The sequence below is a fragment of the Misgurnus anguillicaudatus genome, chromosome 5 (genome assembly GCF_027580225.2).
Source record: "Misgurnus anguillicaudatus chromosome 5, ASM2758022v2, whole genome shotgun sequence".
Taxonomy (NCBI): Eukaryota; Metazoa; Chordata; class Actinopteri; order Cypriniformes; family Cobitidae; genus Misgurnus; species Misgurnus anguillicaudatus.
In genome coordinates, this window is record NC_073341.2 from 23,047,742 (window position 1) to 23,065,725 (window position 17,984).

Below are 17,984 nucleotides of genomic sequence, written 5' to 3' on the forward strand. Positions count from 1 at the left end.
CTACTAAAGAAAAATGTATTTTACACCATATGTGTAAAAATGGGACGACATAATGCACCAAAAGCTCAAAATTGCAACACTATGGCGTACAGTATTGTTTGCCATTTATTGTTAATGCTAAATATTTTCTTTTGAACGGCAGGAAAAGTTTAACCTTTTGAGGATGTATTAGAAAATCTGCTGTTTTAAGATAAAGATATCTGGTGGTCATTTCAGGAGTTTTAAAGTCTCTCCTCAGGTGGGAGCGGGTGATGACCTGTGCTATGCTACACTGCAAAACTAAAATGAAACTTTATGTTCCTGCTCTCTCAACACTAAGAATTTATAGGGCAGCTGCTGCAGATGTTCTTATAAAGAAGCCCAAACAGTCATGACTGACAGTTTACATAGCACTAGGCATAGCGCAGAGCACATAACACTTGCTCCTCTACTAAACCACATGGGTCCATTTGCCCCCTATGAAAAGAAGCTGTTTGGTATGGGTGGTGAGGTCAGGCAGAATGAATGCATTATAGATATATGGACCACCCTGTGCACAACCATTAACCACTTTCTTTGACCGTAATTAGCAGATTTTGCGGGTCCATAGAAAAGGGGTTTATAATCCAGCGAGAAGCAGATATACATTAGGAACATGTCAGTCTTTCCACTCCGAGCATGTAACTCCATTGATATGGGTAATGTTGTTGCTGTGGATGGAAGAAGTAATTTGTACTGGTCTGGTCTGGTCGACCAGAGCAGTGTCTGTTTTTAATTGTAAATGAAAATATTTTGATTTGATGATTTGCCTGTCAACATGTGATTGATAAAGGTACTTATTTGTACATTGCTTTGGATAGAACAATAAAGTCTTTCTTGAAATTTCATCCAGCTTCCCATAACTCATCCATTGCTGATTTCACATTTATTATTATTATAAAAAAGATGTTAGTTACAACTATCTAACAGAATAAATACTGAATTTAAACAATCAACAAACACATAAAATACACATTTTGTATATTTAATCTTAATCTATTTAAAATAAAATAATTAAACTTGTAATATTTTTTGCAATGTATTTTTCTCTGGGCTTCTACGGAAAGTGCTGCACCCATAACACAGATAGGTAAATAAACGCGTCCCTTCCGTGCAGGACGCTGTGTGCAGCATGTTGCTGTGTTAGCAAAATAGAGACACGTATGATGGACACGCAGAGGAATGAACATATCTGCTTATTATTTTATCCAGCCGGCGACTTCATAGTTTACATTACAGCCGAACAGACATCCGCGATGAGCTCAGAAACAGCAGCAAAACAGACATGAGTTCATGGTAAGAACTGACTTGACGTTAGCTGTGTTCGCATTGGTGCGGTGATGCGCTGACCGATCTGATTTTGACATCAGAAAAACGCGAGAGCTATTCGAAAGCTCAACCGTTTATTCGCTGTCGCGATACTTTGATTTCAGACGTATAAGTCTGCGCAGCATCACATGACTTTAAACACATTTTGTAAAAAATGAATGTTATAGCGATTTGATGTCATTACAAATGTCAACATATACGTTATTATGTAAATACATGTCATCAAGTTATACCCGTGTGTTTAAGGGGACTGTGTTTTATTGATTTGATTCGAACATGAGAAAAGTTTAGCTAACGTTACCTCTAGTAAGCTAGCGTACATTTAATAGTATCGTTATAAATAATCTGCTAAGTATTTTCTTTAAATCTAGTTTTGTTTGTTGGTAATGTATGTGAAATGACACTAAGGATCTATGTTTCAGTTTATTGATTAAATGGAGTTAATGCGATGCCTGTGTTTCACTCTATTACTCTATTTTTTGATTTACTAATTTTGTTCATGCCTGTATTTTGCAGGTCATACATCTCCCATTTTGGTAAAAATGACTTTACCTTTTGTGCTGCTCCAAAGGAGAAATCTGTCACAACTAAACAAGCCTATACCTAGATAGCACCTGTTTTAACTCAGTAGAGATGGAGGAGGAGGACTCAGCTTCAAAGATCCAGGGTACCAGGGCATCCATATCCCAGTATGGGGATGAGAGACCTCTGTTTCACAGTAATCAGAGACCACCAGGTCCCTCTGAGCCATTTCTGGTGTCAGGAAGTGATGTTAAAGTCCCTTACACCATTAATCGATACTTACGAGACTACCAGCGAGATGGCATTAAATTCATCCATCACAACTTCGCTAAATCCAGAGGGTGCATCTTGGGCGATGACATGGGGCTTGGAAAGACTGTTCAGGTAGATGCATGGAAAATTATTTTTTTTTACCAAAAAACACGTTTACAGTTTGACATTGCTAGTCTTTCCGTTGCTCAGGTTATTGGCTTCCTAGCAGCAGTTTTACGGAAAACCGGCACATGGGAAGATGTGGAAAACAACAGGCCTCAGTTTTTGCAGTCACAAACATCCTCAAAACAGTCCAAAGTTCAAAAGGTATCATGTATGTTTTACTGCAAATGAAGGCTACTATGTAATTATTTTAATTTGTACAATATAGATTATGTACATACTATTTTATATGTACTGTGGTCATATTTTATTTCTCCTTTTTAGGTTTTCCTCATTGTGGCTCCACTCTCTGTCTTATATAACTGGAAAGATGAGTTAGAAACTTGGGGGCATTTCAGAGTCGTAGTCATCCATGGTTTTAGGAAGGAGGATGAGCTGGCGCGTGTTCAAAGAGGAAGGTGCGAGATTGCTCTTACCACTTATGAGACCCTCAGGCTCTGTCTGGACCAGTTCAACAGGTGCATATCTACAGTCATTTGTTTAGGTTTATATGCTACTGTCAAAATTTTATAGTATTTATTCAGCAACATATAGGGGAGAAAAAGAAAGTTCACTTAAAATGTCTTATTGTTTTAACCACAACCATATTAAAATAGTTGTTTCTGATCAAATTTAAATTATTTTGTGTTGTCAGAGCATTGCTCGTTCAGTAAATCTTTAATGTCTTGTGTAATTGTGTACAGTATTGATTGGGCTGCTGTCATTGTGGATGAAGCTCACAAAATAAAGAATCACAAGTCCCAAATTACTCAGGCCATGAAGGGGATGAGATGTAAAGTGAGGGTTGGCCTGACAGGAACGATTCTTCAGAACAACCTGGAGGAGCTGTGGTGTGTTATGGACTGGTGAGTGTGTTACAAAGCCTAGTGAGCTACCCTATTAGGTGACATTTTAGGTGTCCGTAACAATGCAAATGTAGCAAAATTGTGACCCTGTCTGTGAATTCAGGCTAAAGTCTCATAACCAATGAGATTAGGAGCATTTCACTTGATTGATTTGACATAACCTCATTCATTTCCAGAATACATTTCTTGATCACAGAATGTGTTTCTTACAATATTTTGGATGATTTTATATAGAAATTCACAAAAAAAACCCACAATAATTACTTTAGCTGGGTTTTCACAGACTGTGTCACATTATACAGTAATTTTGTCCAAAATACTTCTAGAACAAAGCAACCCAAAAAGCATTGCTATGATCTCAGCGCACCTAAAATATAAATGTGTTGTACCTGACAACATGCTAATGTTTGAATAATGTCACTATTAAAGGTCCCGTTCTTTCTGTGTTTTTAAAGCTTTAATTGTGTTTACAGTGCGCAATATAACATGTGTCCATGTTTCACGTGTAAAAAAACGTGGTATTTTGCACACAATTTACTTATCTGTCCTAAAAACAGGCTGATGTCTTCTTGTTTTATGAAGTCCCTCCTTCAGAAATGCTAATCTAGTTCTGATTGTGTAGCTTGTTTAGTGTTTTGTGATTTGATAGCAGCTTAGCAGAGCCGTTTGAGCCAAAGCTGGCGACTGACATAATCCTGTGGGCGGAGTTTAGTCAAAAACTCTTGATGTCATTCAACCGGGAAATAGAGGGCTGAAGTCCAAACCGGCCGTTCGCTGTAGGCTTTGAAAGGGGACTTCTATTAAAGAAAATATATCGCTTGACATTGAACTTTGAGCTTTATCATTTTGCAGGTATTATTTATGGTCTATCAGCAACATTACACACTAACTAAAGTTTGAAAAATGGGATCAGGAAGAACGTGACGTTTAATGCTTAGTGTGGCACATGGCTACTAACAAAGGTGTCGCCTATGTAAAACAAATTTGATAGAAAGCTCCCTTAGTTTTTAGACCGTGAGGTTGTTTGCTAATGTACCCTTAAATCCATTGTTTTATTTTAAACCCTTGTCTCTTGGTCATAGGGCCATCCCTGGATGCCTAGGCTCATTGGCGGGCTTTAAAAACAGATTTTCTGACCCCATCGAGCAGGGACAGAAACACACGGTGACAAAAAGAGCTCTGGCAGAAGGTCGCAAGGCAGTTCAAGATCTGGCCAAAAAGCTCTCGCGTTGGTTCCTCAGGAGAACAAAAGCACTCATCAGTGACCAGCTACCTAAAAAAGATGATCGAGTAGGTCTATTCATTGAAACTGAACACTCACAGTACTTGATCTGATCTCGTAAGGGGGAACATATCATGAAAATCAGACTTTTTCCATGTTTAAGTGCCATAATTGGGTCCTCAGTGCTTCTATCAATCTAGAAAATGTGAAAAAGATCAACCCAGTAACTCTCGTTTTGGTAAACCATTCTCTGCAAACATGTGAAAAAATAGATCATTGAAATTTGGCTCCTCCTGTGATGTCAGATGGGGATAATACTACCCCTTAATCTGCACTATCCAACCACGCCACTGCCATTTAGTTCAGAAATCAGCTCATTTGCATGTAAAAGGACATGCCCAAAAACTACACGTTTTTGCTTACACCTGCATAGTGGCAATTTTAACATGTTATGATAAATTATCTATACGGTATTAAACTTCACATATGTACTCTGGGGACACCAAAAAGTTATTTCACATCTTAAAAAGTCTTGTGAAATGTCTCCTTTAATCTTGTTTCTATTCAGGTGGTGTATTGCTCGCTCACAGACTTCCAGCAGACAGTGTACAGAGCTGTGCTTGACACAGATGATGTGACCTTGATGTTACAAAGCTCAAAAAGGTGTCACTGTGGCAGTGGGCGTCCACGAAAGAAATGCTGCTACAAAGTAAACGCAGACGGCGTGCCTGTCAGACACCTCTACTTTAGTTATCTTGCAATACTTAGGAAAGTAGCCAATCACGTCGCTCTACTGCAGTCCAAAGAAGGAACCAGCAAAAAGCAGGTAAATAATTGAGAATTTTGGATCGGATTAATTAAATTATTTTTATTGAATTTTTGTACATTTTTGTTATTTCTCTGCAGGAGAAATATGTGACCGCCATTTGCGATCAAGTTTTTAAGAAATTTCCAGATTTCACAGAGAGGTGCAAACAGGCCGCATTTGAAGCAATGTCAGATCCAATGTACAGTGGAAAAATGAAGGTGAGACTTTATTACTTGTTGTGTTTATTAAAGGCATAGTTCACCTTAAAAAATAAAATTCTGTCATCATTTACTCACAAGCATGTTAACATTTCTGTGTTCTGCTAAAGTCAAAGAAAGACGTTTGTAATCAAGAAGGAGCACCATTGACTTCCATAGTAAGAAAAATATACTATGGGAGTAAGTGGTGCTCCAAAACAACACGTGGTCACACAAACATTGCTCAAAACATTTTTCTTTTTGTTCACCATAACAAAGAAATCTGAAACAACTTGAGGGTGAGGAAATGTTGACAGAATTTTCATTTTTGGTTGAACTATCCCTTTAATTTGTTGTTTTTGGACAATATTTTAGTTTAATTCACACTTTACAGGACACGTTCGGTATTTTACACTTAAAGCCCTGTTTTCAGATTGTTTATGATGAAATAGAAGTTTGGACATATGATGCTGGCCCAAGAATTTTCGGGTGTTTGTTGTATCACCTCCCACCTCTACAATGGCTTTATAGGTGCACCGGAACAATCCTTCCTAAAATGCATTGAACTTTCATTTACAAAGACGTAAAACTCACCGAGTGGTCAGGGCTGTTCACTGATATGCTCACACAAAAATCGCTGCAAAAGATGTTTTACCATTCGTTGTTAACTTGTGGACATATTTTTCCAAACGTCTCACACCCGTATATTCTTCCATTTGAGAGCTTGAATAATAGACACTCAAGCCCAGTTGGTGCCGATAATCCGCCTTTGCCAATTGCAAGAATACAAACAATACCATTTCCGTTCCCGGCGGCGGAGTAATACCGTACCTCACAGCACATCTAATACAAGTCAATGGAGTTGGACAAAAACTACGATAAAACCTGTTGGAAAGCTTATTTTGCAGCAATTTTTGTGTGAGCATATCAGTGAACAGCCCTGACCACTCGGTGAGTTTCACGTCTTTGTAAACGAAAGTTTAATGCATTTTAGGAAGGATTGTTCAAGTGCACCTATGCAGCCATTGTAGCGGTGGGAGGTGATACAAGAAACACCCGAAGATTCTCGGGCCAGCATCAAATGTTCAAATTTCAGTCAAAACCGTCCATTTCATCACAAACAATCTGAAAACAGGGCCCCAAGTGCAAAATACCGAACCCGTCCTTTAAATGTATGTCAGAAATCATATGTTAGTAGCATGTGGACATGAGCACGTCCACATCGTTCAACACTCTGTTCCTTTTCCAAGAAAGCTTTTAACTTTAGGTTTTTCCATGGCAGTACTGAGATTAGTAATCCCTCTTGTGGCTAAGCACTGGCCCTGAGCTGTCCTGCCTCACAAGCTTTGGCTACACTTCTTTGGGTAATAACAAGGACACTATTTAACATTTCCTTTCAAAGGTTCCCCCTCCCTTTAACTGGAGCATCTTGAGGGTGCTGTTATTGGCAGATGCTGTGGTACTGGCGTTCTCACAAGAATGGACGTTGGTTCATGAAACATCAGCAAGAGACTTTAAAGACACAGCCTGCTCTGTTAATCCCTGCCCAGTGCTTTTGTTTATCATTCAGATGAACACCTTTGGTTTTCCATGTTATGATATGCACTCAATGTTGTTTGCACTCACGTGCTGATTTTGTTCTTTCAGGTTCTGCAAAAGCTACTAAATCACTTCATGGTGAAGAATGCCAAGGTTCTACTCTTCTCTCTGTCCACCAAGGTAAGGTGCCGATGTGTATTTTACAGCATGCCAACTTAGTTCATGGTATAGACGTCTGTTAAAGACAGTGGCATGATAAATATGAAACTGTGTGAAATGGATCTCCCACTATAAGATGTTCTTCACAGCTGCTAGATGTTCTTGAGAGCTACTGTATGGCTGAGGGTCTGGAGTACCGCAGGTTGGATGGAAACACCAAGTCTAAGGACAGAGTGAAGATAGTGAAGGATTTCAACAGCTCTCGGGACATCAACCTGTGTTTGGTGTCTACCCTGTGAGTGTGGCTTCATTGGTTATTATGTCTTAAAGAGAATCTCCACTTTTGTTTTAAATATATTCTCATTTTCCAGCTCCCCTAAAGACAAACATTCTACTTCTACGGCTTTGGAATCCATTCAGCCGATCTCCGGGTCTGACGGTACCATTTTTAGCATAGCTTAGCATAATCCATTGAATCTGATTAGACCATTAGCATCAGCTCAAAAATAACCAAAGAGTTTCACTATTTTTCCTATTTAAAACTTGACTATTCTGTAGTTACATTGTGTACTAAGACCGACAGAAAATTCAAAGATATGTCTATGAACTATACTCTCATTCTGGCATAATAATCAAGTACTTTGCTGCTGTAACATGGCTGCAGGAGGCGCAGTGATATTACGTGGATTGTGCTAAGCTATGCTAAAAGTGCTAGTGCCAGACTTGGAAATCAGCTAAATGGATTCCAAAATGGTAAAAATCAAATGTTTAACTCTAGGGGAGCTGGAAAATTAGCATATTTTCAAAAAAAGTGGAGTGTCCCTTTAATGTTAAGGTCATACATGCAATCTTGACAACATGAAAGTCTGATGTGGTTTCCTTTAAAGGGCTGGTGGGCTTGGTCTCAACTTCACCGGAGCCAATGTTGTTGTGCTCTTTGATCCAACTTGGAATCCTGCTAATGATCTTCAGGCTATTGACAGGTAAACATGCATAGTTAGTTAAAGGGATAGTTCACCCAAAAAGGAAAATTCTGTCATTATTTAATCTCCTACATGTTTTTCTAAACCTGTATGACTTTCTTTCCTCTGTTGAACACAAAAGAAGATATTTTGATAAATGATAGTAAGCAGCACACAGTTCATGGTACCCTTTGACTTCCATAGTATTTGTTTTTCATACTATGGAAGTGAATGGGTACCCTCAACTGTGTGTGTATCATCATTTATTAAATTATCTTCTTTTTGGTTTAACAGAATAAAGAAACTTATACATATAATTTTATATTTTTAGGGCGTATCGCATAGGCCAGTGCAGGGATGTGACGGTTTTCAGACTCATCTCTTTGGGAACAGTAGAGGAGATCATATACCTGCGGCAGATTTACAAACAGGTGCGTAATGTTCCCAGCAAAAGTGTGTGAAAATAACACTGTGCTTTACATACATATGCACATAAGTATTGGGACAGTAAAGACCAAATTACTCTGTTTGCTGTGTAGAGAAGAATCAGGGTTCACAGGGGTCCTTGAATTCCTTAAAAGTTTGTGAATCTGCGGAAAAAAATTCAAGGCGCTGTGAAGTTTTTGAAAATATACATACATAGATACAGGTCATTGAAAGTCCTTGAATCTATTTTATGCAAGAAGTTTTCTGGAAAAAATCCACATTATTCCCTGTGTAGTGTAGGATAACATCATTAAAATTCTAGACTTTTTAAGCACACATGCTAAACTGTTCACCTTAAATGCTTATATCTTCTGTATGCGAATGTTGATTCATAGCAAAATGCTTTTTTGCATAGTTGTGTTTGACACATGAAAAAGTCTCGGGTTACGTATGTAACCCTTTTTCCTGAGAAGGGAATGAGACGCTGCGTCCCTCTTGCCATACTTCCTGCGTCCCTGTAACGCCGTCTTTGGCAATAACTCAGTTAGCGATATACTTCCTGACTCCTGCGTCACCCTGTCTTTGTCATTAAGCCTCACCATTGGTTGAATTTGATATACACATTCAGACGCACTTACCCCTGGAGGTGTCCCCAAAGTGTCACCACAGTGACGCAGCGCGAGTTCCCTCGAAAGCGAACTGTAACAATAAATCTTAAAAGGTAACACAATGTAACCTTGCTCTAACTCGAAATGTGTCCCCACATTTAGTTCTTGAATTTGAGGGGGATTTGCACCTGGAAAGTCCTTGAAAGGTCCTTGAATTTGAAGTTAACTAAGGTGTGGGAACCCTGAAGAATTTTGTACAATGAATATAAGGTAAAAGCGCTTAGTTGAAAATGGTACTGTGTGGCATTCGACTCGGACTTATATAGTGGTGTCCCTACCTAATTCGGCCAATTTTGCCTTTGATCACCATTTCTACATGTATTACAACCACTTCTGTCCAGTGTCTATTGAATTTCAACAAAAGCAAACCTCATGAGCGACAAAGTCACCCAACAGGAATGTAAAAGATTGAATGGATACGAAAACACATTAAAGATGTGAAAAAATAAAACATTTAATTTTAATAAAATTTATATTTCTGAAATTTTCCTAAAATACATGTAAAAAAATCAACATATTGTTATTGAGAAATTAATTTGAACTTGTTTTCTCTGCAGTATTCAAGATCAGAAAACACTATCTTTTTAGATGTTTACTACATTTAAATTTTTAGTAAATAAATGCAAATAAAAACATTATTTTTTATTAGTAACTTGGCAGAAATGTTGTCGATAGTTGGCAAAATAAAACAAAAAATATAATTTTACTTAAACACATACCTATAAATACTAAATTTATAAAAACTGAAAATAATATTGAAGTGGTCTCTTATTCCCCCCTGGCTGTATATATAATACACTTATAACACTGAAAATATAATACACTTATTTTAACAAACCTCTTTGATTGTTTCATACAGCAACTTCAGACATCAGTAATGGGCTGTGAAAATGCGCGACGGTACTTTGATGCTGTTCAGGGAACAGACGGCCAGAGCGGAGAGTTGTTCGGCATCCGAAACCTGTTTCGTCTACAGACTGATGGCACCTGCCTAACCCAACGCATACTGAAGGTCAGAAACATCACAGTTTTCTAACGCACATCGATTTTGATTTTAAAGCAAGTTTGATCATCGAAATCTAAATAATAAAGATTTTGATGATCGCACAGATGTAGTCTACTGTCTAAAAGACCTCAGCGGATTATAAGCGTCCCTAATGACATGACTGTTTACATGAATTAAATTCCTTCTCATTGACATGATGGGAATCGCGTGTTTCGCCCACAGAGGGAGGGCAAAGTGGAGGTGGGGATCATGACGGCCAAAACACAAGCTATGGGCGAGAGGATGCAAGATGCCGTGAGTATCCACCACCCTTTCACAGACCCGTGTCTAAAACGCTTCTCTTTCCCATCCAACTCTCCCATCATCCATCTGTTCCCACGGTATGATGGCGAACACATGGTCATAATCAACCCCCTCTCAAGCCCAATGGTGGAGACCACACAGAAATGTACTGTCTATACCACGTTTATTTACTCAGTAGAGGCCTTATCTAATTGTTTCTCTGGAAGGAACCTGACACATTTGTTTTTCTGAGAGGATGGTCGGGCACTGACAGTAAAATTTTACCAGGCTTTATATGTCACCTAGTCTGTGAAAACCCAGCTGAAGTAATTCATTTAATGTTTCATACATAAACTTTGATCATTGTCAGAGATTGAAATCAAACTTTGATGCTCCTATTCTAAATTATGAGGCTTTAGCCTGGATTTCACATATTTGAAATGCACATATTTGTTTTCATGAAAATGAGCTAAATTATTTGCCAAAAAAATCAGTAACAAGTATTTGGTAAAGTATAAAATTGTTTTGGCTCATAAACACTGAGCACTTGTTTTTTATAGTACAGTTTTTCTATGTTAGTGTTACAATATTAATAGTTCAGAAAACTAATGGACCATCTTGGTTTACCCCAGGATCCAAAGTCAGCAGAGACCTCTGCTGAGCGAGCAGGAGGTTCAGCAGTCACCGGGTTCAAACCTGCTGAGGTTTTGGACTTCAGCAGTGCGAGTGAGGATGAAGATCCCTGCTGTTCCAAGCAAAGGTCCTCAAACCCACACACAGGAGATGAGATGGGTGGTTCTTGTATTGACAATTTAGGCCTTTACCGTCTGCTTCAGCAACAAATAGCTCAGAGAGAGCAGCAGGGAACAGACAGCAGTGAAGAAGATTTTAGCAACCAAAGTCAAGATGAAGAGAACCAGGAGAAGACCAGCTGGGATCCATCCAGTCAATCAGAGGAGGAGATGGATGGCGTTCCCGCTGGAAAACATCATGAGCATACAAAATCAGAGCATACAAGATTACACAAACACAAGAAGGAAAGGATGAATCCTGTCAAGAGTTGTTTTCAAAACGAGATCAAGTTTACAGAAAAAAAGCCTGAAGACGATATTGAAAGTGATACTGAATCTTTAGAGGATGAAGTTTGTCAAGAAAGAGTTAAACGTATGAAGGGTTTATCTCCCCAGGTGAATCAGTCAGTCTGCACATTGCCTTCTAAGAGGCAAAATGGTGCCCAAAGATCTGTTAGCTTCACAGGCTTAAAGACCCAAAACGCAGCACAGACACCTGGATCTGACAGGACCCATAGCAGAGATGAAGGCCACACTGGAACAATTGACTCATTATTAGGTACTAATCATCTTTTGAAGTTTGTGGAAATTTTATGAGGTTTGGCCTAGCGTTAAAACCGTACTGTGTACTATTTACTCTTACAGTATACTTTTCTTACAGGTGGACTTCAGCATGTGAGTTACACTCACTCTAATCAGAAGATTGTGGGTTCAAGCAGAGCAGAAGACCGCCTGAGCCGCGCCGCAGTACGAGATGTGTTTGAACTCAACCAACACTCGCAGTTTCCTGCTAACCAACTCCTGGATTCCTCAGAGGTTTCTCCACATTTAACGTTTCTTTTATACTAAATCAATAGTTTTAAAGGAAAACACCACTATTTTACTATGTTCTTACATCAACTTAGACGAATTAATACATACCTGTCTTTATTCCGTGCGTGCACTTAATCTTTGTACAGCGCGTTGTGAATCTGTTAGCATTTAGCCTAGCCCCATTTATTCCTTAGGATCCAAACAGGGATGAATTTGGAAGCCACCAAACACTTCCGTGTTCCACACTTTGATATTTTTAAGCAGATCGGCGTGCAGTAACATTATCTCCCCCTCTCGTTCAAACTTCCGTCAATATTACTGCACCCGAGGTTGAAGTGCTGCAAACTAAGTGCTCTTCCGCCATACAATATAGTTCTCATTTTATCCGCTTAAAAAATCGGCATGTTTTATTTTGTGCCACCATACTTACTCGTGTAACTACTCATGTAACAGTCTTTAAATAGGGATTATTCATGACGCACTGTACAAAGATTAAGTGCACGCATTGAAAAAATATAGGTATGTATTTATTAAGCTAAGTTGAGGTTAGAACATATTAAAATATAAAAAACCTGTGGTGTTACCTTTAAATGTTGTAAATCAATAGTGACTACAGTGGACCTGGATAAGTTACTAGGGGTGTCAGAAAATATTGATGTGCGTATCAGGATTTGTTTGTTTGTTTGCTGATATCAATTCTCAAAATATTTTTTTATTTGAGTTTACATCCTCACTGCTAGATTAGCAGTCTTCTTCTCTATAAACTTTAAAAGCGACAGAAAGTACTCGCATTAGGGCGCGCCACTAATGTAAGCGTTTGCTGCTACTAGTAATGGAGGATAAAAGTATTTGTATTTGTGTTCTTGATAACAGCTGTCCTAAAATTTTATTCTATTCCCAAAACAAGACATATCCCAAATATATCGCCAGCCCCACAGCAGCAAATCTTATCGTAACGCAACACTTGTACCACGTTACTTATCGCATCGCCAGTTTTTGCAGATACACAGCCCTATAGGTTACGTGTCTCAATTAAGATTTACTTAATGATTTTAGATTTTTGCCTGGCAAACAACAAAACAAGCAGCACGGATTGAACCAGGAGGCTATATGTAGGAACCATGATATCCGTGTATATTTTGGGGTGGGTTCTTTTTACTAATGAATCTCTTACGATTAATGATTCATTTAAATATTATTAATAATAATAATACTAAATAATATAATAAAACAAAAAACATTGTTACTATTGTTAAAACATGGTTACAACTAATTAACAATGTTTTTGCTACATTAACCATACTCTGTTTTTAAATCAATATGCCTAAAAACATGGTTACCCCATTTTTACTATAATAAAATTATGGTTATTTAATGGATATGTTTTTTTAAGGATGGCCCAGAACATCCAAGCGACGACATTGTGATGTAGTTAAAAAATATGTGACCCTGTCTGTAAAATCCAGGCTAAAGTCTCATAATCTAATAATGAGATTAGGAGCATCAAAGTTTGATTTCAATCACTGATTTCACATTAATTTGAATCTATGACAGGACCTTACCCAGTCAATACTAAAAATATTAAGCTTATATTTTCACAGAATGTTCTTTACAAAATGTAGGATGATTTTATGTAGAAAACAGTAAACCGCAAGAAGCATCTTATCAATTGTATAGCAACACATACACCGTATCGTACAGGCCAGCACCACTTACTCTGAACTCCTCTCAAGCGGAGGTTTACGCCTTACGTTTGGTTGCTGCCGAACATTTCCGCCTTCCGATTGGTTGCCGCCGAACTGCGTCATAGCTCATTACCATAAAGTTGAACTGATTTCAACTCTCCTCGACGCTCACATCGTACATGACGTGCTGCGCCGCTGCTTGCCGGAACTCGCCACCGGCTCTCATTGAAAATGAATGACTTCCGGCCACTTTGACGCTCTCTCGCCGGTGGCGGTGTGAAAGCACAGTTAGGAAGTGTTAGGATCCAATTATGTATATAGGTGAAATTGTTTTATGAAGCTTACTTTTATATACTGTATATATTTTATATTCAACAGTAGTTAACATTTGTAAGTTTCCAGAAATTCTGTGTGTTTGTGTTCTAGACTCCCAGCCAGTCATGTGAGTCCATACTCTCAGATCACAGTACTGAAAGACAGGCTCAGCCGGCATGTGCCCAATCCCACCCAAAGCATCCGGTCACACACTTCATCAAAACCTCTCACCGCCAGAAAAATCTCACTCTCATTGTGGGCGAGACGCCCAGTAGCATCTGCAGGTAAACTATTATGCTATTGTGAAAAACCCAACGCCTATTTTTACAGTCATCTCCACAGCGTAGCAAATACAGTAATCATGTCAATTGGACCGAAAACACAAGAACGGCGAGGCAGTGAGAGGAAATTCCTGGTAGATTGGGGCCGTGTGCCAGTTCTCCCCACAGCTATGGTGTGCTGCCCCCGCCTGGCCCCTGGGGCTGAAGGAGCGAGGGAACAGTGAAGACCACCCTTGAGTTCTCTCACCCACCCATTTCCCAAGCCCGGCCAAAGTCATGAGCAGAACCCCCTCTTTATCCTTCTTTTCCCTTTCATTCTCCCAAAATTGTACTGTTTGCTCATGTAATGGCGAAAACACACACGCACATATTTATATTCCCCTTCTTTTTGATTATCACTGGTGAAACACGATTCAACTCCACACAAACACTTACTTAAGCGACTTGCTTTAGACTTAGTTTTTGCTTTGAAACCACAAAGGGTGGCAGCCTCCATTACAAGTTATACCACAAGCAACTTCTGAGGTATTTTGGTTCCAAATTACTAACCGGTTTTCCTTGAAGCCCCTAGCCGCTGAATTTTCTGGCTTGTTGTTTTATGTTATAAAATGGGGCTTTTAAAATACGTGGCATTTGGGTTTTTAATAGTTTTATTTAGCTCATGAGTGCATATGGCTGTTCATCCAATGCCTTTCAATAGCAAGCAAGGCTTCTGGTTCTTATTGCATCGTAACTTATAAATTGTGGTTGTGTGTTATAATACACTGTCATAAACTCATTGCTCTCTGTCTGTATTTTGCAAAGCAAAGTTCGTATTGAACAGGATTATGCACTCAATGAATGCCTGTATTGTTTATATGTATATTAATCAGTCAAATCCGTACACAAAACTTGATCAAATGTTTGTTGTTGTTTGTGTCGCATGTTCTGTAAAATGATGAGATTGACCTCATAGTTTTCTGGTCTGGTAGGAAGCAGCTGGAGGACATGGCTCAGTTCTTCGGAGCCGACTCTGTGCAGGACTTTGCAGAAGAGATCGTGAAGAGCGATTCAGAACAGAGGCTAAGCCGATTAGGGAGCTTCTACAGCCATAAGAGCCCTGAACTTAAGGACATCATCAAAAAGACCTTTTCTAAACCCAACACTGAGCCAAAGCCACCCACATCACCACCTTCAACGTCCGGTACAGCCAGACAAAGAACTACCTCAAAAAGAACCCTTTCAAACTCCCCTCCTAAACCTCAAGTTAAGGTACCAACCCATGAAGTTCACGATCAAAGAGAAGAAACATCAAAAGAAAAGAGAATGGGTGGTACAGAAACCTCTGAGGTTCATCGCAGTACAGACCTCACTAATAAAAAAATTAAGAGATCGTCTTCCACAGATGACTCAGACCAGATCATAAGCAGATCGAGGTTCTCCTCAACAAGTTCTGGGTATCTTCAGAGGAACCAGTGCACAACAGTGGGAGAAAGCAAAATGAATGGTGCAAGTTCCTCATCAGTCAGACCTTCACGCTCGTCCTCTGACTCCATCGCTGACCTTATAGGTGATACATCCATCCTCAATGACTTATTCAAATCCAAAAAGAAACCCGTAGACCGCCCAAAGGAAGCAACAGCTACATTTACAGAAAAGGCAAAGAGTCGAGGAAAGGACTTTTGGGACATTTTGAATGAGGGAAATGAGGAGAGCATTAATAAACTCACGGATCTGTCCGAGGTAGAGAAGATCTGTAATACTGCCAGTGTCCCTGCGAGGTCAAAGAGCATTGATAAAAGTGAAAGCTCTCAACTTTGGAAAAAGAATGAAAAATTCCTCTGGAAAATGTAGTTACTGTGAAAATTCCTGGTTTATTTTAACTTTCTTGACTAGAGAGGAGTTGCTATAAATTATATAAGAAAGTTGTAAAATAAGTTGTATTAGCTTAACTTAATTTTTATAATTTATAGCAACTGCCCAATAGCCAATTAATTTGAATTTTATTAAACTTTTTTTTTTTTGGAATTTTTTTAGTGTAAAAAGTTTAGTTCATTGTTTGCCCGTTTGGAAAATGAATGTGAGAACAAAGTACAAACTGTTTTATAATTATAGTATTGATAGACATTTTTAAATGGATTTGCTTTTATTTATCAAGTTGTATTGTTTACACATCTAAATGCTTAAAAGTTCTGAAAATTGTAATTTTTGGCCGGATTAGGTCAACCGGCAGTGTATGTAAAGCATCATAGTGTTTCTTATTGATATGATCAATGCTAATGTTTTTTAATGATGACACTAAGGTGATCCCGTAAAAAGAAAGCTCAGACCTCCAGGTCTTTCTAGGAAGAAATTAAAAGTGAATTTTGAATCGTTTTATTCCTCTGTACAGATTCTGAGTACACATATGTATGTAATCATGTGACATAGTGGAACATCATTTTGTATTAGATCATGTGGGAAAGTTGAACACTGAACAGCACCGCTCTATAACATTGAGCATGAATTGGCGACATTTACTAGGATACATCCAAATTTGAAACAGCACTAAAAATGGGCTTCACATTTGGTTTCAAGCTAGATAAATGATTTTCAGAATAGTTCTGGAGTACTTTCTTTAAAGGGACATTTCATCGGTAGAAACATAAATCTTTAGTGAAAGTGGGTCATATTTGTAGTAGAAATGTAAAATAAATTTAGAATTTTGTGCCTATTTGACCGAGAAAAGACAGAATGTGACTTTAGGGCACATTTGTATGGAAAACTACGACTCCCACAATGCAAGCCACTCCCATTAATCGGAACACCGCTCAGATATGCTATTGTGTACATAAATGCCACGTTAGTATAACAAAGAAAATAGAAACACTCACTTTATAGTCAGACTCAGACGTCCGTTTATCCCTGCATGGCTGTCGCTTCCAGTTTAGGATTCTAAAATATATATCCAGGACGCTGCTGTCCATATACTGTACGGGCTTGGGTAGGAGCAAGCTTCATTCAGTTTCTCATTTATTTTTAAGAGTGCTTGGCCAAACATGTATATTCCCGAAGAAAATTCTGCATCCTGCACACAAATGCGTCCACCGCACAATATGTATACATTCACCAAACAAACGTACATATCCTGATCTGATGCGGAAATGTTATACAGAAAGCGCACAGCGAGAGTACAGCCACTACTAGTCCGTCCAAGCTCGAGCCAGTCCGGTCTTCTCTACGCAGCAGAGGCCGAGGGTTGCGGCGTCTTCCCCGGGCTCCTCTACGCAGCCGAAGCCCCGGCCTACTTTTTGGCCTTCTGTTCCTCCATCTGCCTGAGCTCTTTGCTGTATTGTGGCTCATAAAGGTGCTATGAACAGCGGATTAGAGCATCACACTTGCGAAATCACCCTCTTCCATATTATTGTTACATGAACTCTGGCTCGCTCCACAATGTCTGTTAGCTTAGCTTAGCATTAAGATGGCGGCTGATTGTTTATTTCGCCTGTGTTCGTATATTTTCGTAAGTCCCACCCACTGATCTGTAATAGGTCTGTAGCGTGAGTGGGTCCCACTCATAGCCCCCACCTTGGAAAAATGAGGAATGAGTGTCTGTAGTCTTTAATCCTCAACAAAGATACAGCAGTTCCTGCTTTCAATGACGCAAAATGAAGATTTTTGCATCATTGAAAGAAGGAAGTGCAACACTGAAATCAGTATTTC

At 38.9% G+C, this 17,984-nt stretch overlaps 1 protein-coding gene across 3 annotated transcripts; it reads left to right on the forward strand.

Moving 5' to 3' along the window:
* Positions 1-1,099: 1,099 nt before the first annotated feature.
* ercc6l2 (excision repair cross-complementation group 6-like 2) lies at positions 1,100-16,661 on the forward strand. 3 transcript variants are annotated; one of them, XM_055167998.2, is made up of 18 exons: positions 1,102-1,314; positions 1,864-2,253; positions 2,332-2,448; positions 2,569-2,762; positions 2,988-3,149; positions 4,232-4,439; positions 4,940-5,197; positions 5,278-5,397; positions 7,024-7,095; positions 7,224-7,369; positions 7,962-8,057; positions 8,368-8,467; positions 9,990-10,142; positions 10,359-10,430; positions 11,051-11,768; positions 11,871-12,025; positions 14,134-14,306; positions 15,275-16,661. In XM_055167998.2, exons 2-18 carry the CDS (start codon positions 1,981-1,983, stop codon positions 16,134-16,136), a joined length of 3,879 nt encoding a protein of 1,292 aa, XP_055023973.2. In that variant the 5' UTR covers positions 1,102-1,314; positions 1,864-1,980; the 3' UTR covers positions 16,137-16,661. The 3 variants fall into 3 exon arrangements, with proteins under 3 accessions (XP_073723857.1, XP_055023973.2, XP_055023974.2); XM_055167999.2 differs by lacking the exon at positions 1,102-1,314 and adding an exon at positions 1,500-1,653; XM_073867756.1 differs by lacking the exon at positions 14,134-14,306 and having other exon boundaries at positions 1,100-1,314; positions 15,275-15,547.
* Positions 16,662-17,984: the final 1,323 nt, after the last annotated feature.

What these genes read in the sequence shown, in the direction of transcription:
- ercc6l2 (XM_055167998.2), top strand. Translation starts at nt 1,981, where the DNA reads ATGGAGGAGGAGGACTCAGCTTCAAAGATCCAGGGTACCAGGGCATCC. An exon ending in AACAGTCCAAAGTTCAAAAG is followed by an intron (nt 2,449 to 2,568) that starts GTATCATGTATG and finishes TCTCCTTTTTAG; the next exon opens with GTTTTCCTCATTGTGGCTCC. An exon ending in TCTTCTCTCTGTCCACCAAG is followed by an intron (nt 7,096 to 7,223) that starts GTAAGGTGCCGA and finishes TGTTCTTCACAG; the next exon opens with CTGCTAGATGTTCTTGAGAG.